The sequence below is a fragment of the Micrasema longulum genome, unplaced genomic scaffold, assembly GCF_059751315.1.
Source record: "Micrasema longulum isolate JH-2025_06_02 unplaced genomic scaffold, ASM5975131v1 h1tg000343l, whole genome shotgun sequence".
Lineage (NCBI taxonomy): Eukaryota > Metazoa > Arthropoda > Insecta > Trichoptera > Brachycentridae > Micrasema > Micrasema longulum.
In genome coordinates this window covers 3,937-31,141 of record NW_028277546.1, presented here as the reverse complement: position 1 = coordinate 31,141, position 27,205 = coordinate 3,937, and the positions used below count along the sequence as shown (strand labels likewise).

General features: G+C 31.6%; 1 protein-coding gene across 1 annotated transcript; it reads left to right on the top strand.

Moving 5' to 3' along the window:
* Positions 1–11,923: 11,923 nt before the first annotated feature.
* Positions 11,924–13,246, top strand: LOC148282279 (uncharacterized; the record flags this gene model as incomplete). The annotated part of the gene is made up of 2 exons (XM_088225348.1): positions 11,924–12,859; positions 12,923–13,246. Coding segments are annotated over exons 1-2 (1,260 nt in total), but the record flags the coding sequence as incomplete, so codon positions are not given.
* Between the last annotated feature and the right edge of the window lie 13,959 nt (positions 13,247–27,205).

Below are 27,205 nucleotides of genomic sequence, written 5' to 3'. Positions count from 1 at the left end.
GCACGCCAATGCCTCTTGAAGTCTAAATAATACAGTTACCAAAATGCAAGTAGAATCATAGTTTTCTATATTTGTAAACTGTGTTTTTAATATTTAATAAGTCAAATTAAAATTCTCATGTGAAATAAGTACGTACGAGTTTTATTTTATCACATGAAATAGACTTTTACTTTTTCTGTAGCATGTTGGGTATAACAATATTTAACAAGCTAAAATAATGCATTACTCTTTCTTCAACACTCAGTTGTAATACAGGGTGTATATATGTTTCTGTTATGTAACCCAAATAAAAACCTCCCAAAACAGGGGCAATAAATCACGAATTGGATTCTTTTTAACAATTCAAGGGAAACCCAACTGTTAAATGTAACGCATCCTTGAGGTTGAGTTAAGGTCCATGTGGATTTACCAATTCCAATGAAAGGCTCAGTACTCCGGTAGATTTTTTTCAGGTGAAAAACCCGCACAAATAGAATATTTGCTATCAACTTCGTTAGTTATTTTGTGAAGCCTCAGTAAATTAATAATGAAACAGTACTTCTCTTTGAGACGCAAGAAGGTAAGCGCACCAGAGAAAGAAATACTGAATGGCTTGCGTAGCCTTATCGACGCCATTAGGCGTAAACCTTTAGGATCAAAATGGACTCAAGAAAATTGGGGTGCGTTGTAAGATTTTTTCAAAGATTTATAAATATAAAACGATAACTTATTTCTGTTCGTGAAAAGTTAAAAAATATATTTGAAAACAACTTTTTTGGCCACCAACTACATTGAATAAATAAAATACATAATTTAGTTTTGACAATTTAAAATTTAAAATTATTCATTGGCGACCGGGTTTTATTGTGACCAAAATTGCGATGCAACTCCGTTTATGGGAGACAATAAAAAAATATATGTTGTCAAATTTAAATAACGTATATGACTTATAATAATTAAAATACTGTTCCACCAAAAAATCTCAGTAGAGAAAATTTATGTATCTTCAGTTTTAAAAACTATATTTAATTTTTTTTTCTACACCACAACGAGATCAATTACAGTGGTGAATTATATCACAAAACACCCAGGCTTGAGAAAAATCTTGAAAAAAATATTTTTTACTTTCTCATCTAGAATCGAACCCGAGTCTTCTAAACTATTACACCATGGAGGCCGCTTGTATTAAAAAATAATTACTTTTCTCTTTCTCTAGGTATTTTGAGAAACGAAAATAAACACATCACTACAATATATTAATAATATCAACTCATATTAGGTAGGTATGTTAAATGACTTCCTTACTGTAAGATGTGGGCTAGCTAAGACGTTCTAAATAACAGCAGAATATTTGAAAAATTTGCCATCCTTCTGAGAAATATATCTTAATGTCATATCAGTAATTAAACAGCATGAAACAGGTAAGTTTTCCATTCAGAGAGGTGTAAGACATGGCAATTTAATATCTCCCATTTATGTTGATTTTTGAAAATGCCTTTTGGAAGCTAAACTAGGAAGATAAAATAAGAAAGAGGCCTCTAAATTGACAGGCAGAGGCTTCACCACCTAAGGTCTGGAGACAATATTGTCTCAGTTTTTGGGAGCGTGGATGATATGACTGGGAAGATTAATAAATAAAAAGTGAAATCTTCTAAAATTGGACTGAAAACGAAACTCCGTAGAAAAAAAAAAAGACGAATATACTACCATAAAATATACTACCTGTAGACAAAGTTGACCACTATGTATACTTGGGTGACAAAACCAGTGCCGGCGGGCATAATCAAGTAAAGTGGAATGAAGGATAGGTCTTGCATGGGTGGCAAATAAAATTCCACATCATGGAGCTCCATTCAAAATTCCCGACTGGAGTACTTAGCAAATGTGTCCTTACCTTCCATTACTCTGGCCAAGCAGTCTTCTCATAAATGGCAAGTTGCACAGAGAAGTATGGAATGCGTTATATTTAAAATAACTCTAAGATATACAAAGAGATCCTTTCGAGGATCGATGTGGTGTAGATAAGGGTTGGTTGGTTGAAATAGAAATGGGCTGGTCATATTGCTCGAATGCCTGATGGATAGATGAAAAAAGCGTGTTCTCAAGCGAAGACCGAGAAATACTAGGCCCCAAGGACGTTGACCAATGTGATGGTCGGATGGTATTCGGAGGTTTGCTGGTACACAGTGGTTGAAGGTCGGCGCTCACCCGGGAGGGGTGGAGGAGATAGGGGTAGGTCTATGCAGTAAACCAAGATGGGCTGATTATGATAACGAGGACGTAAAAAACCGCTGGCATATATATTAGATTAATTTTTTTTGTCTTTTAATAAGTTATCGATGCCATTTTTACTTTCAAACGTAAATATTCCAATAATTTATGTGTCATTGATTTCAGCAAAATGTTTTTATGCTTTAGATGTTTTTGTACTTCTCAGTTACAAAAGTGAGACATTTTAAAATAAAAATTACATTAAACATAAAATATGTGAACTTTTCCGAATCTTTAAAGTGTACGTGCTTTCAAAAAGTGCCAAAATATTAGAAAGGCTTAACAATTTATCTTACTGCGCCTTAATGTAACAGAAACCTTTATAAACTGACCTACTTTAAATGTATGCACAATGCACATTGTAAAAATAGAGGGTCTCTTATTATAGTATCCAGTAATCATTTAATATTTGCAGGGCAGCATTATAAAGTACAATTTTTCAGATACATTAATGAAGGCTTCCGAGAAAAATTTCAAAAATTATGCACGACATAAAATGCCTCGATTTTCACATTAATCTATCTCTGTTTATTTAAACATTTATATTCATATTTTTTTGTATTTCCCACAACACATTTTTTCAGAGTTTTTTAATAACTGAACTTAATATTCCATTCTGATATGAGGATCAGATCAAGCATAAAATCTTAACAAAAATGGAAGAATCCCTTAAAATTGATTTAAAATATTTAATTTCGATAATAAATCATTCTATTTATATTTGTCTCAATTGTGGAATTATTTTGTATCCAACATCAAATTTGTTTTTTAGCACCTCTGTATATAACACGTTAAAATAAACATTTCCTTTATTTTCTCTTTTAATTTCTATTTTTCCTTTAGAATAGTATTTATATTTTTTTAAACACACATTTGCTAGTTTATTATTTATGTTTTGTTTATTCTAGTAAATACGTTTTAAAACGTAAAGAATAACACTATTATTTTGTTGATAGCAAGTAAAAATAAAATCTCTATTTGGCGGTAAGCCCGTTGATGCACAAATAAAATCCACAAAAATTGAAATTAAGGAAGTAAAAATCTATTCATTTATTTAACATTAAAATGTACTAAACACTCTGTTTAAAATATCTCAGTTATATTCATCACTTCACAGGCTTTGAGGCCAGTTAGTTTATTAACATTAACAACATTAGTTTGGCTTCCTTCCAGGATACGGCTCACCCAGTCCGGAGGAAAGAGGTTAACTGCCGCCATCATTACACAGGGGATGTTTTCCGGGAAACTTAAGGGGGCATTTCGTGATACTTCGGATTGAAGAGGCTTATTCAAATCAGATTTGCAAGGCCTATTCTGGTACTAACCTCGCAAATGCATACATTTAATTTTGCGAGAAAACGATGCATCGGCTTAATTGAATTGTAAAATGGATGCAATGGTTTCTTCGGACAAAAAGACACAGTTGAACAATTTTGATTTACGTTTTTATGCGATACTCATTTATTTATACGAAATGGACCAAATTATATTTTCAGGAAAAGCCGAAGAAAAACACATTACAGAAAAAACACAAACTTGTTTTTTGGCTAAAAATCTTGGTAGGGTGGTTCCACTTTAGTTTAAAAACTTGTAAGGGCGGCTGCGGACAAAATAAAAAATTCTATGACTATAATAAACCTTAACCGGAGCAGTGGCGTCATTAGAAGAAAAAAAAACACTTTTTAGTATAGTGGTTAGCACGTTTTCCTACAACGCACGGGGTCCCGGAATTGATTGCTGACAAGATGGACAAGAAATATTAATTTCTTTTGTGTACCAATGCAGTACTCTATGCTTGTTTGATGGCGTATAAGAGAGAAAAGATGGAAATTTATTATGATGCTGTTTCTGCGTTAGGTTAACAAAAAAAAATACATTTTAATAGAAAAATGTCACGTCTTTTTAAAAATTATGAATTAATAAGGGTACATGAAATATTTTTGAGAAATTTTTTTCTTTTTGTACTATATATTATATTTGTTATCATCATTCCCTTTCCGCACCCAATGGTGGATAGGGCACTGCATTGGTTCACCAATCGCAGTGTATCTTGATTTTTTTTGTAACATGAAGTTTATTAGCCTTACGCTTCAGGTTCCAGTCCACGGACTATGAATTATTTTAGTTTAAATACACCTTTTAAATAAATGTATCATATTAAAAGTATAAAAAATATTTTTAATCAAAAAAATTTAAATCCCGCGAAAACGCTTCATTGCATTAGCCACGCCCCTTATTCGTCTCGATTCCCATTCAATTTTGACAGTTTGTCATTTCAGTATGTACTTTGTATGAAAATATTGTCGTATATTATTTTATTTGCGTTTATTTACATATATTAGTATTTGCACGACTTTTTTTGTGTATTACGTCTGGAAGAAAATGTTATAAATCGTAGTACCGACCCAGATGCACAGCGAGAATATAATTCACAAGTCAAAATCCTTTGTAAAAACCATGCGACAATAACAGCCCATACAAATAGCAAGTACAAATTCCAAACATTGTTAACGAATACGAATCTTTACGCGTTTTTGTGAAGGCGCATTTTATAAGAATTCTATTTTTAAAATTGGTGGGAAAACGAATTCCCACGTGGATGCGGGGCAAAAAATTGCGGGGAGTGAAGCCCTAGGGCTTCTACGATATTATTTAGCGGAGTAAATTGCATTTTAATTTTAATTAAAAAAGTGAATATCCTCGATATGCGGTATGCTGTGTCAATCGGTCACAACCCCAACAAACGACATGATTTAAGAATGGATTCCACTAACCTGGTTCGTTTTTGATGGAATTGCGGTGGTCCGACTGGTCGATTGCAAGTGGCACTAACACTAGGGCAGGTCCCCGATCTGGAGCTGAACATTGGTAGTTGCTGGAAACAAAGTCTATGATGTGGCCCACGTTCAACAAAATAAACGCGTGATTCACTACATGAGGCGTATAATGTGGCGGATGATCAAAGGCTACTAAGGAAGGAAGTGAACAGATGTTGAGGATACAAAAGATGTTGAAGTTCTGATAATATTTTAATGCATACCCATATACTTCGCAACCAAAAATTATGAATGAAAACATTTTTCCACAATATCCATTTTGATTTTGAAAATACAATTGCTTTTTCTAAGCCTATTTTACACATTTTTACCCTTATTTGTTGTAAGTAATATTGACCTATTCAATTTATTATATTTAAAAATGTATCGCGGAGGAAAAACATTTTTGGGAACGGAATTTGGATGTCTAGGTTTATCAAAGGCTAATGATCTGTCGTTTGGTTATTTAAGTGGCCTCTTTAAGCACTGTGTAATATTTAGCATTATGCCCATTTTAAAACATCCATATTTTCTCAACTCTTACATTTGTTTGATTTACTTAGACTCCCATCTCTCGAATCTTTTAAGGATCCCAATATCTCTGGGTATGAACTGAACTAATATTTTATGCCATCCACGTTCTTTTCCATCAGAGAGAGGTAGTGTCGCTAACTCTTGGTGTTGAAATTGTCAAACGTAGTATCTACCTACTAACAATCTTTTCACAGTAATTTGTTGAAATTGATATTGTTAAAAGCCTTTAAATATACGATGCTACATGCATGATAATGGGATTCTTTTATTTTATCTTTTGCTGACGTATATGCAGGGTGTCAGTCAGTAAAGTTTAAAATAACGGCAATTATAATATAATTTAATTTAAAAACGTATTGTAATTGACGTAGGCTAAATTAATACATACAGTTTTTGCTACCATTCGTGTTTTTAATGTTATCATGAAGATGGTTGACAGTATCTGACAAAAGTTCTCTATGTAATTTGCCAAAATCACAATCAAAGAGGATGTGAAAATTGTAGAGTTAAATCCAATTGAAATCGCGATACATGAAATTGAAAATTTTAAGAGTAACTCGTTTATTGATTTGAAAAAACATGACTTTTTTGTGTAAAACCAATGGGTATTTACCCACGGTATTTAAAACGGCTTCGGGTATGTGGAAGAATGTACTATCACAGAATGCGCTTTGGCGGACTTATTGTTAAAAGCATTATCTTCCAGCCAACTAAAAATTGAAAACAATATTTAACTCTAACTATTTATTTTTATTTTTTTATATTCATTTATTAATGCTTATGGCTTAGTTTATAGTGCCCAAAATAACTAAATTTTTTAATTTTGAATCCACCCTAAAAATGCAAATAAATTGATCATTTTCGAAATAATGTTTTAAAGTTGACGTAATGATGATAGTTTTTGAAAATATAATTATTATCATTCTCCTATCCATAACTAAGGTGTATAGGGCGCTCCATTAGTAAATCAACGTCGCATATCTTCATTTTTGTTGCATGAAAGTGTAATGATCAGTCTTACGCTTCTGGTGTCAGCTCAGATACTATGAAGTCTTGCAGTGTAAAAATATCTTTCTCAATGTCAACCATGTCGAGAATCCAATGGGATGGCGATTACGCTGACCATTAATTAGATCACGAAACGAACAAAATAACTTGGATAAAGGTAATATTACGCTGTTCTCGAGTGTTGTAGAGCAGTGTGTTGGCGAGCCATATGGCGCGAATCGCTTATATGGATATTGTATGGGCAGAATTGAATTGATCTAGTCTGTTGTGTCGTGGCGCCTCGACACAACACATGAGAAAGCAATGTTAGCAATGTAAATCTGCCGAAGAAAGCAATTTTTCAATATTCGTTTGGTCAGCTCAATGCCTTTCAGGCATTGTACATTAATAACAGCGGAAATTAACACTTTGTGGACTGAATAGAAAATGTTACTCACTTTAAAAGTTCTTCCGATTGTTTCTCATATGAAGCACTTCACTATTGCTATAGAACGGATACCGGTATTGTGTTGATTGTAGATGATGATAGAATGTATAATTTAGGTTATTTACATAACACAAACTTCCCTTTGTACAAAATATGCTGACGCCGGATATGATAAGGATTTATCAGAGAGACAACTTTTCAAGAAGCACAAGAATTTGAAATAAGAAGGATTTGGAAAGAAACGAGATATTTACAGCTCATATAAGTTGCCAGTATAGAAAATGTATATTCAGTACTTAAAAATTAATTTGTTTATTTTTTTATTTTATTTGGAAATTTTAAAGCTATTATATAAAATATATAAATATATATATTGTATGGATGGGTGCGCGTGAACTGATTTGAGGGTTAATGAGAAAGATGGATTACAATTGAAATTATTTATTATGTAGATACACACGAGACATATCCTTACAATTTTGTACGGAAGGAATTTACAATAGCGAACACTGGCGAGGAGCTTGTGGGCGGGCGACACGAAATGTCAAAATGTGCATATTCTTTCGCTGCACGACGATTAATTACTTGCCCGAGCCGGCGTTGCGTTGTGTTGCGCGTTGCGAGCCAGAACCGTGTTCGGCCCTTCCGACTTTACGGCTAAAATCCACTGTAAATCTAATAAAACATAATATTTAAGAAAAAAATCTACGTAATTGTATGTGTGTGACGTTTGTATTCAAGGGTGTGGATGTAAAAGTGAGTATGTGTGAAAATGTGAGAGAGGGTGTGTATGTGGGTGTGTGAATGAGTGAGGGAAAGGATGCGTGTGTGTGGGTGCGTAAGTGTAAAAAATAATAATTTAAAACTTGTATTTATATTGAAAAGGGTACAGAAAAAAGCTTGGTTAGAAGTTTGGTTATAATGAAAATATAGTTAATACCTGCTTTCGAAACTTTTTTGAAAATATTTTAGTCAAGTAATGTTATAATTGTATTTTTTAAAAGTATGGTTAAATTAATTTGAAAAATTAAATCTGAAAAAAAAGCATTTCATTTTAAAATTTAATTGATACACACTGAATGAATAATGTGAAACGAGTCCATATAATACGGTAGGTAACCACAAAATACAATATTTATAATGTTTTTATTGCTATGCGATATATTTTAAACAGTCATTTTATTTAAAACAAATTCGTCATGACTGTAGAACAACGATCCATGTGATTCGCTTCTAATTTATATGAGTGTTTTGTTTTTTTGACACTTTATCTCATAGCTCTATGAGTACAAAGTATATCCTTTGATACTAAGGTTAGTTCTGTGTATATATATTTTTTCAAAACTGGAATATAAAGCCTTTAAAAAACCTTTTCAAGATCAAATGAAAAAAAAGCCACTGTCGCATTTTTGGCACATCCGCCATTTTTCTCCAATCAAGACGAATTAAATAACAAAGGAAAATACTTTATAAAAGTTAACAGATGGAAAAATTGAGGAAATGTGGATGTTTAAAGATAGGAAAAAGAGTGAATATTACACAGTGTCAAGTGGCTACTTAAACCAGCCAATCACAGGTCATTAGCCCTGTAAATGCCTACACTTACATATTCCTTTCTCAAAAATATTTTTCCTGTTTGTTGCAACAAATTTAGATCTAAATAACTCCCTTGGGAGGAAATCCAACCTGTTAACAAATATTTGAACATACTCAAACCATTAAAAATTATAATTTTAATTAGTTTAGATGTTACGTTTCGCAATACACGCATTTTTTACACCCATACACCTGTAGGGTTTGTCAAATAAATGTGAGAAAATATATTAGTTTATATATGTCATTTAGTTTCCAATTAACTGTGACAAATGTTTTGTGTGAGTTAGGACTTAGTGTCGCGTCGGTTTGACTAATAAACCTGAGAGTGACGTTTCTTCGACTTAATTAAACTGGCCCCGTGTTGGTGAAACAGAAATACTTATATTTTTCTTCTTCTTCTTTCTTTCTGCCATATATTATTTATTTTAAGTCAAAGCTGTAGTCTGATGTAAAAAAGAAAATCATACGATTTTTCCATTTCATTACGCCATTCTGTCATGATCGTACCACTAAAAAATTAAATAAAATAAAGATGAAATAAAAGCAATTAATTTCTTAGTATCTTCTGATAAAATTGTCGGCCTCCGTGGTGTAGTGGTCAAGACGCTTGACTCAAGCACGGTAGGTTCTGGGTTCGATTTCATGTGAGAACACAAAAATTTAATGTTTTAATTTTTCAAACCAGGCCGTTCGGTGGTGTAATTCACCACTGTCATTGGGCCTCCTGGCCTGTTGTGGTGCAATATTATTGTGGTATGAATATTATTAATTCATATAAACACACCGACAAAAAAAATATTGGAAAAATTTCTAGGACAGTGGCGAGAATGACTGGATTTTTTTACTAACTTTATTTAAATTGACAATATTTTACATGTTAAATTAGTTAAATATTGCGCGTCTAATAAACTCACTAATGTTTCATTCGTTTTAACTGTGTTTTCTTAGAAACGTATTTTTTATTATTTATTTAGATATATTAATTATACATCTGTGGATTTATTGCCACATTTCAACTTCTTCCAACCAACTGATAAAATAAATGTGTTATTAAGATTATGTAAGTTTTCATATTGCTCCAAAAAACTTATTATTTATAAAGTATTATTGTAGAATTATTTTTCTTTTTCATTATTACCTAACTAAATACTAGCCACTTTAAGTTATTATTTTTAACTTTACTTTGTAATATTAATATTTAGAACATAAGATATTCTCACGTTTATTGTTATCTTTTATTTGTCATCTTAGATATGTTATGTTTCTTTCTTTCGGTTTTTTTTATTAATATTTTACTTTCACTAAGTTGTTTAGTTTTAATTATTCAACTTTAATTCATATTATGTATACAATAATAAATTGTTCTCTACTAAGATTATTTCCATGAAACTTTTTATTGTAAACGGTTTTTTAAACCGTTGATATATAAATAAATAAATAAAACCCAGATGATAGATACTGAAATGCGGTCCAAAACGTCGGTAGTAAATACGGAAAATACATGTAATGATAATTCAATAAACATCAATCAACTTTCGAATACACAAAAAAAATTACCATCATTGTAATAAACGCAGTTAACATGTCCTAGATTTCAAAATGATGATTTACAGGCATTAAATGCACGTTTTTACAAAATATTTTGAATTCAGATTATGTTTTTAAGCTTCTCAAAGTTTGCAAACAATTATTTAACATGTGCAATTGTTTAATCCTAATGAATAATTTATAATTTTTATCGTTGTGCTTTTTTTTTCTTTGATTTTATTATTTTACAATATTTTGAATTTGTCCAAAGTTTTGTAGACAAGGACTGGATTTAACCTCCCCTAGGGAGCGGTCAATATGAACATTAATATAACAAAAGAATAAAGATGTTCAAATATAGGCAGAATAGTGAATATTACAAAATACGTTAAGATTTTTTTTCTTTAAACATTATGAATTAATTAAAATCTTTAATTATTTTTAATTATTATCAAATTAAATGTAAATAAGTCGATTCAAGTTTTCACAAAGATAATTAGTTTCTGGATTTTATGTGGAGTAAAGAAAATACAGATTTGCAGCTACACAATGTGGCAACTTAAACCACCCAATAACAGGTCATAAGCCCTGTATATGCCGAGAAGTCTAAATTTCCTTCTTTAAAGAAATAATGTTTTTGTCTGTTGTAATATGCTTGTAACTTTGTTAAGTATTTATTATTTTTTAAATAAATACAACGTTAATTTTTGGACTGTTATTCTATAATATGTTATTATTTCTTCTCAATTACAAGTTTTTCCATGTTAATTTATTTATGTACGGACTTGTTTAGTCCATTGAATACGTACTCAAGTATTAAATTAAATTAAAACCACAATATACTCGTATATCCATAAAATACAAGAGCGTCAAATAATTTTACTAACGAACAACCTAGACTAACAGAAAAAGAAACAGTATTGTCTAAACAGCCTTAATTTAAATGAATGAATAAATTCATTATGGTGGTCCTAGTAAAGTTACGGTTTTTTACACGCAATATTTTTTCACATTGGATTTCTAAATCAAAGTACACGGGCAAAAATATTATAACAAAACAATTTTGCACCTGCCGTTGTTACGTTCACGAAATGAGAATAAATAAAGGATAAGCGGTCGGCTCAAATTTAGATTCTGCCATCCAATTTTTTATGAAAATTCGCTTATTGAATTATTCAAGAATATATATTATGAGCTCGACAACTTGAGTAAAATATCAAATTGAGGGCATTTTTCATTTATTCCTTTTATCTGAAATATTGGCATTGTCATTTTTCTCATCCTTCTGTTAACCGTTTCGGAAAAGAAAATATTCGTCCGTCCGTTTTAGAGGCTGTTCGCTACCACACTATACGGCGGAACTTTGCTACGGACTACGGACTACGGACCGTAGCACCTAGATCTCTAGTATGCTCTGTATGGATCTGATTAGTACTGAATTCAGTCTCGTTGGGAGCGGACGTACACAGCGCGCGCCGTACCGCGCCACACATTGTGGCCAATACTTCGAAACTTTGTTCAACGTGTTAACTTATTTCGAATTATATTACCGTATCACGTATTGCAGTAAAATGCTCGGATAAATAAAATTAAGGGTGAAAGCATTGTTTAAATTTTTCGAAAAATGTGACTTAAACAAAAGTTGTCAAAATGTAATGAAGGTTTTATCAACCAATGTGGATTCAACGCAGTCGAGTTTAATTGACTTTTTATAATTTAATATTATTTTTGATATTTATTACACAGTTCGTTTTTCGTAGAAACAATGCATCATTCCAAGAGGCCGTCACCCAGCTCTTTAAGGAAATCAAAAGACCCGTGTAAGGGATCCCGTCACTCGCCCAGAGTCATTCACGTCAACAGGGATGTGGCTACTATGGTGGACGAGGTCAGTCATGAGAAGGATATGCAGGGGGTGGGCCAAGGAGGCGCGGGGGGAGCGGAGCGCTGGGGCTCCGCCGAGGAGCCCCCCCCGGCCCCCCGCCCGCGCACTTACAGCGACTCCTTCGTCAGAAACACGAGCGAGGAACTCCTAGTTGGCCCGGCGTGCGAAGCGTGCGGACACGCGTCAGGATACAATTGTCAGCAGTTCTGGAATAAAGCCTACGAAACGGAGAATTCCATAGATCTTTTGTGCAATTGCAATCTCGAGAACGATTCGTTTATACAAGAGATACCGAAAACTCGAGAGAAACTTTTGAGCGATTTCGAAAAATTAAATAACAGACACGCGTACCTAAAAACGAATAACTCCTATCACCGAAGTTTGGATCGCAAACACGTGAAGACGAAAAGCGTAGCTAGTTTTATTCCTAGACACATTCCTTACGCTAACCCGAGTTCCTCCTTCGTGAAAAAGATAAAGAAAAATTTGTCTTCCCTAAAAAAAATCGGAGATGGCGCCTCCAAAAAAAACAATCACGGCGTCCCGTTGAGTGAAATGCCTCTCGACTTTCCCCAACGCAAATCCGAAAGCTCGATTAGGCATTTCAAAGTTCCGGACCGAGGAATTAACACCAACTGTATTTTTTCTTCGTCGAATTTCACGAACAACATTCCGTGCGCGGATTTCGTAAATATTGATGTACCGAGCGAATTCGATTACCCACCGGATATGAGAGCTCCGTCGCTGATGAATACAAATTACCAGCAGGGATGTAAAAATGAGACAACCGGTGTACATAGAAAACATCCCCTGAACGTGAGTTCCGTCAACGTGACATTAGACGACAGATACATCGATAGATTTTGTTCCGAGGTGGAGATGGCCCCGAGAAGGATAATGTCCTCGAGTGATTTGTGGAAAGATAGAATTCTGTCAAACTACTCCATGTCTACGGAACCGATGGTGTGTAATTATGAGGGAAGAGAGCCCACGGTAGAGACAATAGATGGAAGCCACGTGTGCGGGGCTGGTGTGGGGGGAGGGGGGCTGCCTGAGGTCCGAACGTTCAAACGAAGTGATGAAACAGAGTGTGATATGATAATGCTAGAGACGAAGAGAGATTTGGCTGGGTACCACCATTGTTTGTGCGATCACACTAGGAGCCATGACACCAAATGCCCAGGATCTTACTTTCACTTACAGGTAAAAAGCATGTTATACAAAATTACCGTCTACACGAGCGAGCATTTAAATTATGTGTCAACATTAGTTACGTCTGTTTTTTTTCCAAATTTAAAAATGAATACGAAAATTGAAAAAAAATATATGGCAAAGGTTTACGTCATTTGAAAGAAAATTATCACAAGTTGTGTCCGTTTTTTTCCAAACTAAGAGAGAACAAGAAAACGCAACATTTTTTTTTGACAGTAATGTATTCTCCTCCATTATTTTTAATCAAATCAGTCAATAATTCATAGCAGCTTCGCCGTACATTGCGCAAATATCGCAAGCAGCTTTGGCAGCTTTATTACATCGATTGAACGCGAACGTCGAAAATACTCACTTTCGCCTACTTGACATTCCATTTTGGAGGCTTGTAATCAAATGAAATAATACATGTCACTATAGAATTAAAAATAGTCCAGAAGGAGCGTAGAATCATATCGGACTGTGTCCGAAAATCCCCCCACTTAGCCCTACGTTTGCCGCGCGCATTCGTGAAGTCGCTGCGTAATGTTGCCAGATGGGAAAAAATATAATCATAACACATGTAAGGTAAAAAAATGCAATTTGTTAAATTTCTCTAAAATTTTATTGTGCACGCGGAAGCATTGATTGCCGCAACAGAGTAGATAAGTAAAGGGTCATTTAATAAGAGTAATGGAATTAATAAACTTTGATGATCTTAAAATATAAAACAATTTTTATTTCACATTAAACGGATATTTTTATGTCATGTTAAATAATATTTGATGTTTTAAAGATAATGTCGGTCAAATGTTCACCACACCCACGGTATTGTTAAGTCCGAGGTCCAATTTTCATTAGTTCTCTCATTAGATGAGCAAAGTACGGTAAAAAATTTACTACCCTGACAACACTAACAGAATGTCCATTTAGTTTTCTTCGACAATCTGAGAGATAGAAAAATAATTCAATTTTTAAGTGATGCATTTGCAACTTACACATGTATTTGCTAATTACACATGAAATGTGATTTCATCCTGTTTCTTTAAGATGCCAGCAGTATTTCTACACTTTAAAACGACACAACACGGCAGCATAGTTGAATTCAAATCGGGAGTTGCGTACTGAGCAACGTCTACAAAGAAATTAATGTGTCAAAACGTAAACCTACTACATTTATGAGTAGTTTAGTCACCATCTGTTTGATGTGCGTATGCGGTTTCTGGACTATTTTTAATTCTATGCATGTAATGTTAAAACAAATACGTCTTTTAGAGCTTTTAAACGACGTACCTATAACCTATACCATTTACAAAAACTTTTTATGCGTTTTTAAATTTGGAAAAAAAACAGACCCAATTAATGATAACACCTAGAATTATACCCGCGTTATTGTGTTGTGTGCCTTAAAAATATAACTGGATATGGTATTTTAGGTGGAAGGTATTAAACATTCCGTGTTAGGGTCTAACTAGCCCCAATGGAACGGCAAAATACTCTTATGTATAATATATGTACCTTCATTGGTACAGAAAGCTTCCATAGATCGGCGTTATTTACACAGCCCATTTTTAAAAATTACAATAAAAAATCTAATTTCTGTTAAAATCCGCTTGTTTCTTTACACACAATGCAACTTAATTAAAATCAAATATAGACCACAATCGTACAGTAAATATTATTAAGATTAAGGGGAATAACGCAGATTATGTACAAACGAAGAAAGCTGGGTAACTATAATTTATATTTTTTAATGTAAGTACGTGAATATTGTTAGTTTGAATATTAATTCAAACGGTTGTTTTTAAATATGAATTTTAAAATTTGAAATCAAAACGAGACATTCTTTTTTTATATTTGAAAACATGTATCGTTGTAAGCAGCCAGCGGTAACAAAATAAACTAAAGTTATAAACATTGAAACAAAGCATTAAAAAAAAGTAATTTAATTAACATTTTAACGTTATTTTAGATTTGTCCAAGTGTTTGTAGACAAGGATCAAATTTCACTTCCAAGGGAGTTTACAAGATTAACATTATTACAAAGGAGATGAGGAGCATTCAAGAAAAATAAATGTGAATATTTAGGCATTTAAAGGGCTTATGCCCTATCATTAGCTGGTAAAAGTAGCCATTTTACATACTGCCTATCATTTACAGCGTTGATTTTGTTTGAAAATCCAAAAATTAACAAAAAGATGGAAAATTTGCAGAAATATGGACTTTCAAACATATAAAAAATTGTGTATGTTACATATTTAGTTAAGTGGCCATCAATTAATGACAGGTCATCATCAGTTTGTGGCGTTATAATAAACATACGGTTTTAAGTGTTTGAAACTAATATCAATAAAAAACACTTTCAAATATACATGTTTTTAAATGAGTTAAATACGTGAAAAAAAATATTGACGTCGACCCTCTATAAATGTATATAAGAAAAAATGAAATCTAGAATTGGCCCCTTTAGATCCAAGCCACAGAAATTTTTCGTTTTTTAAAATGTTCTCCATCTCTGTCGTAATAATATGTGAATGGAGTTAATCTTGTAAGTAAAAAAAAATGTACGAATTAATTTTTCAATCACTTTGTTTTTATTATAACTTGTAATAACATATTATAATGATTAAAAAAGTAAGGGCTACAACATATATATTTTGTTTCGTAAAATTTAACAGATATATTAAAAGGTAATATTTTTATGAATTAATTAATTTTGTAGCTTAAATTGCTTTACATAAATGATTACCTGAAATAAAATTGAAGAAAAATAATATTTTAGAGCGTTTTGAACAAAACAAAATTTGAACAAAACAAAATGTAAAGAAATTTCTCTCGTGAACAACTTTCAACGACCCTTCTACCACTTCAGGACAAGATACGTAAACCTTCATTATAAATACATTGTTTACCAATAATAACATCCGATAAAGTACATTATAAAAAGATAATGAAAATATATTTATCAGATATTTATTTATTTATTTTATTAACACTTTATAACTTATCTCTCAAACTTCTCGGTTTTATCAATAGAGTGACGAAGGACTTCAAAAATATTAATACCATCAAAACTCTTGATTTTTCACTAGTTTGACCCCATCTAGAATACGCTTCTCCTATTTGGTCTCCATTCTACAGGACTCATATTGACCATATTGAGTCTGTCCAACACCGTTTTCTAAGAAAAGTGGCATAGTTGCTCGGATTACAAAGGGGTAATTATTCCTATTTTGAAATAGAGCAATCTCTTAATCTGTCTTCATTGGAGAGACGTAAAACCAAGATGGACCTTATATGCATTTTCAAAATACTTAATGCTATAAGTGATGTCCATCTCTGTTGCAATCAATTTCTTTTTATGTTCCCAACCATGTCACCAGAAGTCAAAGTCTTCTATTTATAAAATCTTCTAACAGCAACTTTGGTTTTTATGCCCCAATGTTCAGAATGTGTAGATTAGTCAATTCATCACACGACTTAGAATTCTTTGGGATAGATCTTCCGGCTTTTCGTAGATCTCTTCGCGACTAAACAGTGTGAGATGAAGTTGGATTGGTATGGTTTAGTTAGAAGTCTTAGGTTTTTCGTTTTTATGAATATATTGTTTCCAATTATTGTTTTGCCCTTGTTTGTTTTTGCTAAATAGTTTTGTGTTCTTTTTGTTCAGTTTCTTGCATTTATGTTTCTTCATGTAATTGTTGTAATTGGCTTAGGCCGTATATATAATAAATAAATTTGTTAATATCTCTTATTGGTTAAATTTTATGTTTTTTAGTTTGTTTATGCATATTTGCCGTATTATTGTTGACATCTCAAATAAATAAAATAAAAACATGACGCTATAAAACATAAAGAAACCATGACAGAAAGCTGAATATACATATATAGATTACATGCAAGATAATAAATATTATTGGTAGAACCATCACAATATATAATTGTTCACAGTATGCAATGTGTATTAAACAGTAATTTGATTAAAGGAAAAATATTTTTTTAATTATAATAATAATTTATAAGAAGAAAAAAATGTCATAGAAATAACTTATGAAAACAAACGTATATATTAAAAAAAAAATATCTTAGTGAATCACAAAATAAAAATACATTTTTCGCATTGTGCTTGTAAGCCTTATTGTACTGCCTGCACATGCGAAGGGGGGGATTATAATATCCTGAGCTCGAAGAAAAGTGCTCAACTCTGAAGATAGAACTCAGGAACACAGACATTAAAATTTCCACTTCAAAAACGTATTGCAAAGTCACTTAAAACCGATCATTGAGTTTACTTTAAAAAGTTTTCAACGGAGATGGAGAACTTCGTTGAGGAAAGAATAAGGACCCTGTTGAAGTTATTTTCGCATCTAGACAAAATCAGAGGTTCAGGAATATTATATATGCAAATCATTCTAAATAATTATAGATTTGATTTTATCCCCATACGAGAGTTCATCGAGACTGATAAACATCTTTAAACAGACGGAGAGCCTTTATGGAAAGGAATAATGGAAGTATAGACATTTACTAACCTAGACCTGTCATTTGCTGGTCTGAATTCATTGATCAATTTAAACAGCGTGTAAGACATTATGACGTCGGTTTCGTGGTGTAATGGTCAGCGCGTTTATAATATTTATATTAATTTTAAGTGGTGTTTAAAAGTCCCTGGACTGGTACCTGAAGCTTAAAACTGATCATCTCACCTTTATGTAACAAAAAAATATTAAGATATGCTGCGAATGGCATACCAATGCAGTGCCCCATTCACCATTGGGTGTTAAAATGGAATGATGATTATGATGTTGGACATTATTCCTCTTTTATTCGAGCATCCACCTTTCTTACATAGTTTTCGATATTTTTCAAAGAAAAAAATATCTACGGAATAATTGAAGAAAGATTATTGAAGTGAATTTAAAATTTGTTTTATTATTGAACCGCTGATTATTTATTTAATTACCAATTTGAATCATTTGGTTAAAAGAAATGCGTCTTTTAGATAGTATTTTTCATAGCCGCAAAGTTAGTGCTTCAAACGCAAATTAATAATATTACTGTTTTGTATTTTGGCTAGGTTTATGCTTAATGTGGTAAAATTATTTAATTAATTAGCAATTGGCAATAGTTATTCGATTATTAATTATTTAGAGATAACATATGTTTTTGACGCTCATTAATAGGCAATTTGCATTACAATCAAAATGTATTCCATTCATGCCGCTTGCATACAACTACATGCTTGTAGTTATTATTTTATAGCTTATAAATTAAATTATTATTAAACAATCAATACCAAATCAGTACAGTATTTAAACATATTTAATCAAAGGCGTTGTTTTAAAGTCCCAAATTTGTATTTATTTATTTGAAGGAAGAACAAACTGCTCCACAAAAACATGTATAACAAATCACATTAATACAGAAACCTGCTTTATCTAAACTATTCTTAAATGATAGGACTAAAAAATATAAAATAATAAAACAAAACAAATAACATCAATAGCAATAGAAAAATAACAGTTTAAGCATCATCGACACATTTTGGCGAAATTAAAACGACTAAAAACGTCAATCTTAAGTTAAAATTAAAACTTATCTTAAGTTCTAATTCCTGAATTATTTTGAAAAGAGTTATAATGAAAAATATACACAACAAATAAAATCACATTTTATAATTATAATAACAGTATAATTTATTCACAATCTCGTATCAGAAAGCCACGGCGTCTGCAATAGGAGAGTAGGAATGGCTGAAAAGATAACGTTTTTATTTGAAATAAGGTCAAATCACCAGTAAATGACCACTCTCTAGTAAATGCCCATTGGTTAATAAAACACAATGTAATAATTATAGCTACATGTGTTCAGTCAACAAACTTTTAACACTAGAAACTATGACAAAAGCAGTAGGCAGACACATATTTTGGTAAGAAACAAATCTATCAGTTTTGAGCTGTGAGTTGTCAAAAGGTAATAGTACGTCTTTCCGTTATTGTTCTGAGATTGATAGTGTTTTTATAAGTAAAGGTGTGGTACGTGTTTTATTAGATGCTATTTTTTATGCAATTCTTTGAATATATCCGTGTTCTAATGTGCTAAGGTGTTTTATAATGTTATGATGTAGCTAAATCTGAGTATTATTTTTATTGAGGTAGTAGTGGTCATTCACTGGTGATTATGCTATTTTTTTAGAGTTATATTAATTATTACTGTAATACTCGTATTTCAATAAAAATGTTAAAGTATTTGGAAAAATTAATGTGTTTTTTATTGTTTTCTTTTATTTTGTACGCTTAAATAATGAAATAAATACCTTTAATGAGGATTTAACTACAAGCTGAACATCAAACGGTCATTCATTGGTGCTTTGACCCTATATATGTATGTTAGCACTTTACTTCGTATGGTTCATTATTCATATTGGTAGAACAAATGAAAAGAATTAAATTTGTTTCAACAGAGAGGGAAAACATTTTTGAGAAAGGAATATGGAAGTCTGGCATTTACAGGGCTTGTGATCTGTCATTGGCTGGTTTACGTGGCCACTTTACACACTGTAACATTCACAATTTTTCCCATGTTTGAACATCCATTACCTTCTCAAAAATGTTTTCCCTCTCTGCTGAAATAAATTTAAATATGAACAACTACCTTGAGAGGAAATCCAGCCGGTCTGCAAGCATTTGGACATACTCAAATATTGTTGAAATAAAAGGAGTTTTGAAAAGTTGGAAGTAACAGAGACAGTTAAGGGTTATCTAACAAAAAACGTTCTCCCACGAGATGAACCAACCAAGTCAAGGTTCATGAGGTTCTCATTAAACGTTGTCTTCAAATTATCAAAAGACAATGAAAAAAGACCTAGAAAAAGAATGAAAATTTTTAATGCTCTTAACTTATCGTTTTTTTTGTTTAAATTAGGCAATCCTTTTAAGTAGATTCTATAAATAGGCGTCCTGACCAGTAAATATATTTGAATACTGACCCGTAACCTGACTGTGACATGAATTCGTTATGCCATAGAGTGCAACTTGAATATTTAAATACAACAATTTTTCTGTAAAATCATTCATTAATGAATTATTAATTGAGACTTTATGTGGGTTTGCAAATGGTACAATTGTATGAAATAAGTACCAGGTAGATAACATATTATTTTCTGCGTTATTGCACGAACGCAGTTGAAATTATTTGCCGATGTTTCGAATAGCGTTGCTGCGTCCATCATAATTATCTACAAAAAGTACAAACGGTATGCGATACAAAAAATAATTTTGCGTTTAAACAAAAGTGTACATTTAATAAAATTTATGCCACGTTTGTAAACATCTAGGTTCAGATAATCGCTTAGAAATATGACATGATTTTAACAGTTACGTTTTCTCTGGAGCAGGATGAGGTTATGGAGCAAATATGGAGGTTCAGAATATAATTATTTTCTTATTTAAAGATTCTTTAAAGATTCATCTCATCGCCTTTTTTAATCCCTTAAAATATGTATGTGTATATTTATATTTTTCTTTTAAAAAATTTTATTATTATTTTATATTATTTTTACATCTGAGCATGTTTTTCATTCTTTATTTTAATACTTAACTTTTAATTACTTTTACAAATTTTCTTCATTTTTTTAACTTTAATTTTAATTTTTAAACAGCTTCTTTTTATGTTTTTTTCCTTCTCTTTTTTGTACTTTAATTAATAACCTTACATATAATTACTTTATAATATGGAAACTTTACCGGTCCATTAGATTTAAGTCTAACTGTGAAACTTTGTAACTGTACTGAATGTTTCCTAAATAAAAAAAATAAATAAATAATGTGTTTTCGTGTTTTAGAACACATTGTTGAATAACAATTTTTTGGAACGGTATTTTTTCACTTTTCCTATGTAAAAGACAGTAATCGAAAACAAATATGTTATTTTATATTCTTTAAAACAGGTTTACGTATCATAAAAGTGACATTAATAGAACAGTATGTTTACTTAAAATAAAAACATTTTTTTTTTTTAACATCAGACACAAACTTCATTGTCAAAAACCGTTTTAAGGTAGATACGTTCGTTGATTAATAAAAAAAATCAAATGAAACGAGTAAAAGTTCGGCCTATGGTCGAAGTTTTTTTACGCTTACGTTTAAGAACATCAATCTCTAGGGATGAACGGCATATTTTTGAGGATCAACTTCGAATAAGACCAGACGCTGGTGATAAATTGCGTCATATCATTAGAGTTCCAAGGTTTATTAACCTTTTTGCAAAATTAAAAGCGGCGGTTTCATGATTTATTCTATTTGCTTACTTTTGCACGCTTTCTTAAACGTTAGAATTACGCCATTACTTATCGTAAGAACTGAGAAAATAGGATTTAATTCAAGGAAAAATGGACCAAAAATGTGGTGGAGCAGTCAGCGACAATTCGGAGAGTGAATAATATTTCATTTTTTGTAATTTGATAAAGCTTAAGTTAAAAGATTCGCACCTTTGGTAATAAAATACTTTTAGAGAAATTTGTGTCCTGGCGAAGAAACAGGTACGTCTTGAAACCGGTAGATATTAAAAAGTCGGTAAGTTTTTTGTAGTGAAGGAAGATACATTTTCCATTTCCCAAATTATCCAAATGTGTCTCCTATCAACGAAAAAAAATCTGAAATGAAAGTTGTTCAGGTTTATCATTATACATTTTTTTTAATAAAAAGATATGTGACTATTATTATTTATTTTAATCCCCTTATGATTTTCAGAGTTAATAAACGATTTTAATCCGATTTTTTTGTGATATCAAAATATTATTTAAAGTCCTCGTTTCACGAAAGTTTTATTTTTTACATGTTACTTGTCATTTGACTAGAAAAATAAGTAAATTGGTTGGAATTAAAATGTAAATTCTTTGAAGACCGGAAGTATGCCTTTGGAATGAAATTTCTTGATCACACGCCTAATTAATTAAACGCAATCTGTATTTAAAAATATATATATATTTGTCTTGAATACAAATTATTTACTTCTGTTCTGAAAAAGGAAAATTCATTAGAACAATCACAAAAATGAAATCTTTTGACATCTAGACCAAAATACAAATAAAGATATTGCATAAATTGAACATTATGTGCATTATTTGTATTTTGATGTGAGAAAACGAAGAAATGTTCTTGCAGTGAGGACATTGCCTCTCGTAAAATGCGTTTTTTTCAAAGTTAAGGCATTGAATTTCTCTACTGACATTTCTTGCAACTTTTGGTGGAACGGCATTTTAGTCAGTCGATGTAGACGATGCCAGACACGACGAAAACAGGTTACTGTTGAAAATTATAAATGGTAATGCATTCGTTTTATATAACTTAGACATAATTACTTTTCAACCGGCATATAACGCCTCTTAAAATTAAGATTAAACATTTAAATATTTAAACTATTAAGACAAAGTATTTAATTAATATTTGTTAATACAATATAATTCTTCTAATTGATCAGGAAATTAATTAAATAAAATAACTTAAATTTAGTTTTTAAAAATAAAACATTTTCAATCGCAGATTTTTTGAGGTATTTTAATTATATTCTACTTAAAATTATGCTTTCAATAGTATTGATCATTTATATGTATAATATCAAATGAAATTATGACTTAAATTTATTTCAACAGAAAGTGAAAACATTTTTGAGAAAGGAATATGGAAGTCTAGGCATTTACAAGGCTTATGACCTGTCATTGGCTGGTTTAAGTGGCCACTTTACATACTGTGTAATATTCACCATTCTGCTGATGTTTCAACATCCACATTTCCTCAACTCTTCCATCTTGGAAGTAGAAGAGCTGAAACCTTTATCATGCCTTGCTTAAACCAGCCAATGACAGGTTATAAATCCTGTCAATGCCTAGACTTCCATATTCCCTTCTTAATTTTTTTTCCCTCTATGAAGAAATAAATTTAAATATGAATAACTCCCTAGGGAGGTAATCCAGCCAGTCTGCAAGCATTTGGGCATACTCAAACATTGTTAAAATTATGACTCCGATACAATTTTTTTTACTAGTAGTTAGAAAGATCGAAAAATATGTTTCTCCTTTTCATTTATATGATTCTGATATAGGAGTTCGTAAAAGAAGGAAAAATGAAGAAAAAATACTTTACTACCCCACTGGGACTATTTCGTAATTTAACGACTAATATAATGAATACAAGTATCCACAAAGTAGTTTTTTAGTATGTTTGGACTCAATCCTAAAATGCTATCTTCAATTAAAAACATTTTTTTTTGTTTTCGGTAGGCACTGAATTTTAAGAGTATCATAGATAATTATACAATTGATCAATTGCATTTTCAAAATTCATACGTTTGATTCTACGTAAAATTTAATAATCTGGCTATCAATTTATATTTGGATGCACTACAAAGTGAGTGCATCAACATTAAAAATATGAACTATTTAACCTAAATATCATTCTCGTCATATTATTTATTGTTTCAGCATTTATTTTATGGATTAAAAAAAAACATTTTAATATTAAAAACACTGTAATTTTAAATTAAATCATTCTAGTCAATGTAAAGCATGATTTATTATTTACGCTTTTTATGTAAAGTAAATATTTTATTTTAGTTCAAATTCTATGATTGAAACGTTTGGCAGCTTTTCATTAAAATATAGAGTCGAAAATTTAAACGTCTTTTTTTACAGTGAAATATAGTAGGGAGAATTTCTGCAAATAAACTCTGCCCCTGAAAATGATCCCCTGAAATTTTGAGGTTTATAACATAATATTTAAACATATAACATCACAGATGAGCAACATTTAAGAAAAGGAAATATGCAAGTCTAGACATTTACAAGGCTTATGACCTGTCATTGGCTGGTTTTCGTGACTATTTTAAACATAGTTATATTCACTACTCCGCGTTAGTTTGAACATCCACATACAAATCCTTTTTCTTTTATTATTCATTATTTGAAGGAATTATTTAACCCACATATCATTTTAGGTTATTAAAAGCGTAATTCTTGAAATGTTGGCGGGCCTTCGTGGTGTAATGACTAAGACATCTGACTCCCACATGTAAAGGTACGAGTTCGATTTCCGGTAAGAACACCAACATTGATTGAGGTATTATCTTAATCTTTGGTGTTCTTTACTGAAATTTCCACAGTAATTGGGCCTGGTCTTTTGTAGTGCAAATAACATATTAATTAAATGAAATTTTTCTGTCAATAAATATGTTAGTTTTTTAATACTGCTAAAACGTTAAATTGCTTTTCATTTAAAATATCAAGTAGAAAGTTTAAATGTATTTTTTTACAGAAAAATCATGAAACGAGTATTTATTTTTCATTTCGGTAAACAAACCCTGTCTCTAAAAAGCAGTCCGCTGAAATGAGAAAAGGCTTTAAAAATATTTTTTTAATATCTAGGGTAAGCTAGCTTTATTACTGAATGTTTTACTTTTGCAAAATGTAAGTTATTAAATAAGCAGTGGAGTACAAGGCCAACAAACAAAAAAAATAATTTCCATCAAACCCTAATCCTCACCTGATGGTGCATAGGGTACGCCATTGTTAAATAAACTGTTGCGTATCTCGATCATTTATTACAGGACGGCAAAGTGATCAGTCTTACGCTGTAGATGCCGTTCAGGGATAATGACATACTTTAGAATAAAACCACATTCGAAAATAAATATTTCATGTCAACCCTCCCAGGAATCGACTCCAAGACCTCAAACATGGTAGGCTACGATTCTGGATCTGTTTCGCACACATAACTGTATTTTTCATCCAGACGGACACATACAAAAAACACATATGAATCTTGCCGAAATCCACTTTAAAACAAACCTAACAAAAATTACATTTTTTTTTGAAAATCTCGTAAAAAAAATACAGGTATGTATAAAAAAATATAACGGCACACTTCAGACCTAAAGCATCGAAAATGATCTATTCATTTCGCGAGGCGATAAAAATTACATAATGTATAATTTTATCATTTGGGTAAATATTCCATACGCATGTTTTTTTTCCGACTGAATTTCCATGAAAGTGCGTCCCCATGAATAAAAACAATATTTCTACGGGTAATTAAATAAAATCATTTCATATGTATGCAGTAAAAGTCGCGAGAATTAACCCATGAAATGAATACCAAATATATGTTTCGAACCAGACCCCGTAAAAATACAACAAAACACCACCATTAACCCTAATGCTGATATTTTCTAAAACACAATGTAATCCCGAGTAAAATGTATCCACAATAAAGTATCTTAAACCTGAAAAATATACGAAACGTACGGTGATACTCGTATTACAATAAATATTATTATTGTAGGTAAGGCAAGGCATACGCACCACACCGCACCGCACCGCCTTTGTATTCAATGTCCGTCTTTGTTTAAATGACAATGTCCGCCTACTATTGTTACTCAAATATTTATGGTCTTCGCAGACATAAAAATATTTATTCCTTTTTTTACTCACGCAACATCGTAAAAAAAATTAATGAACATTTTAGTATCGTATGTTTTCTAGTTTATATGATTGAAACATCAACTTGATGAGATTTTTTTCTTTTTCATAAAGTACATAGCAAGTTAACTCACATCCGACCCACGTGTATGTTGCAGATAATTATACTTATAATAAAAAGAAAAAAAAGTAATATCACTCGCTTGAACGTATTTTAGTATTACTTTATCAATCCAAAAAAACTCTTTGATAAATTTCTACCCAAAAATATAACAATTTAGGAGCATGAAATAAATCTTTTGTCTATAATATTGTACAAAGACCTTTTTGTGAGCTGTATTGAAATTTGATGTTAGGTACTGACATTTTATAACTCAGTTATTTATTTATTTATGAAGTTTTTGCATTTATAAACACATTTATTACCAGGGAATCTACGTAAATTTAAATATGGATTGTCCTCTGGTTTAGTTAGACTCTATTTAACATGGCTTAGCCTGAATAGGCGCGTAGATTTTCACGGTCATTGTTATCAATATTCCTACTCAAATTTGTTTGTTTTACCAAAAGAACATTATTAATTGAAAAATATTTAAGGCGTTATATTGGGACAACATATCAAACCAGAACATAATTAATGTATAATACTCTCCAACAGCAAGAGCATTTGCCTCCTTAAAGTAGTTTCATTAATGTAAAAGATGACGATCTCCAAAGTGACAATGTTTAGCTACCTGACTGCTCTTCCAATCGGAATTACTAGAGGCAGGTTGGTTCTGGAAGCTGGGAGGTAAACCAGTCTGTGATGACTCTGTTGGAGATAACCATCGGGAAAATAAAAATTGATAATCTTTAAAATGGCCGAGTTATCGATAATAGCTCTTATCAGTCTGAAAAAATGGGTCAGTGTGAACCCATTCCTTCTAAGTTGCAAAATGTTAGTTCCAAGCATGCTCAAGAGGAATTTAGTGGAATAGAGCCATGGAAAACTACTCTTCTTTCTCATATAGAGATATCTCTGAATTTTTTTCTGAACCCTCTCCAACATGAAGGAATATCTCACTTCGTGCGGACTCTTTATCAACGAAACGCTTTCAAACCTGGTCCGCACCAACGAGTTCTTCGGGGTTATGAGTGTACGAAATTTATCAGAACCCCTGCCAGTTTGGAGAATAAAATCCAACATCTTCAGTGAAACGTCACATGTTCTCTTGACGTGAGCATGAAAAGTCAATCTGCTTTTCATAAATAACCCCAAGATCCTTTATTGTCAAAATACGCATTAGTTGGCGGTATCATCCATTATGTATCTGTACGCAATGCTCTGGTGAAATATAAAATTAGCATTTTGATATATTGAAATACATTTTGTTGTACTACAGTCAATAATGTTGTGTGTAAACAAGGTAGGTAGGTGCAAACAGTCAACTTGGTTTTTTATCTCAAGCGATAATTTTAAATCATCAGCAAATGATGACCTTCGTGGTACCATTTATGAAGAT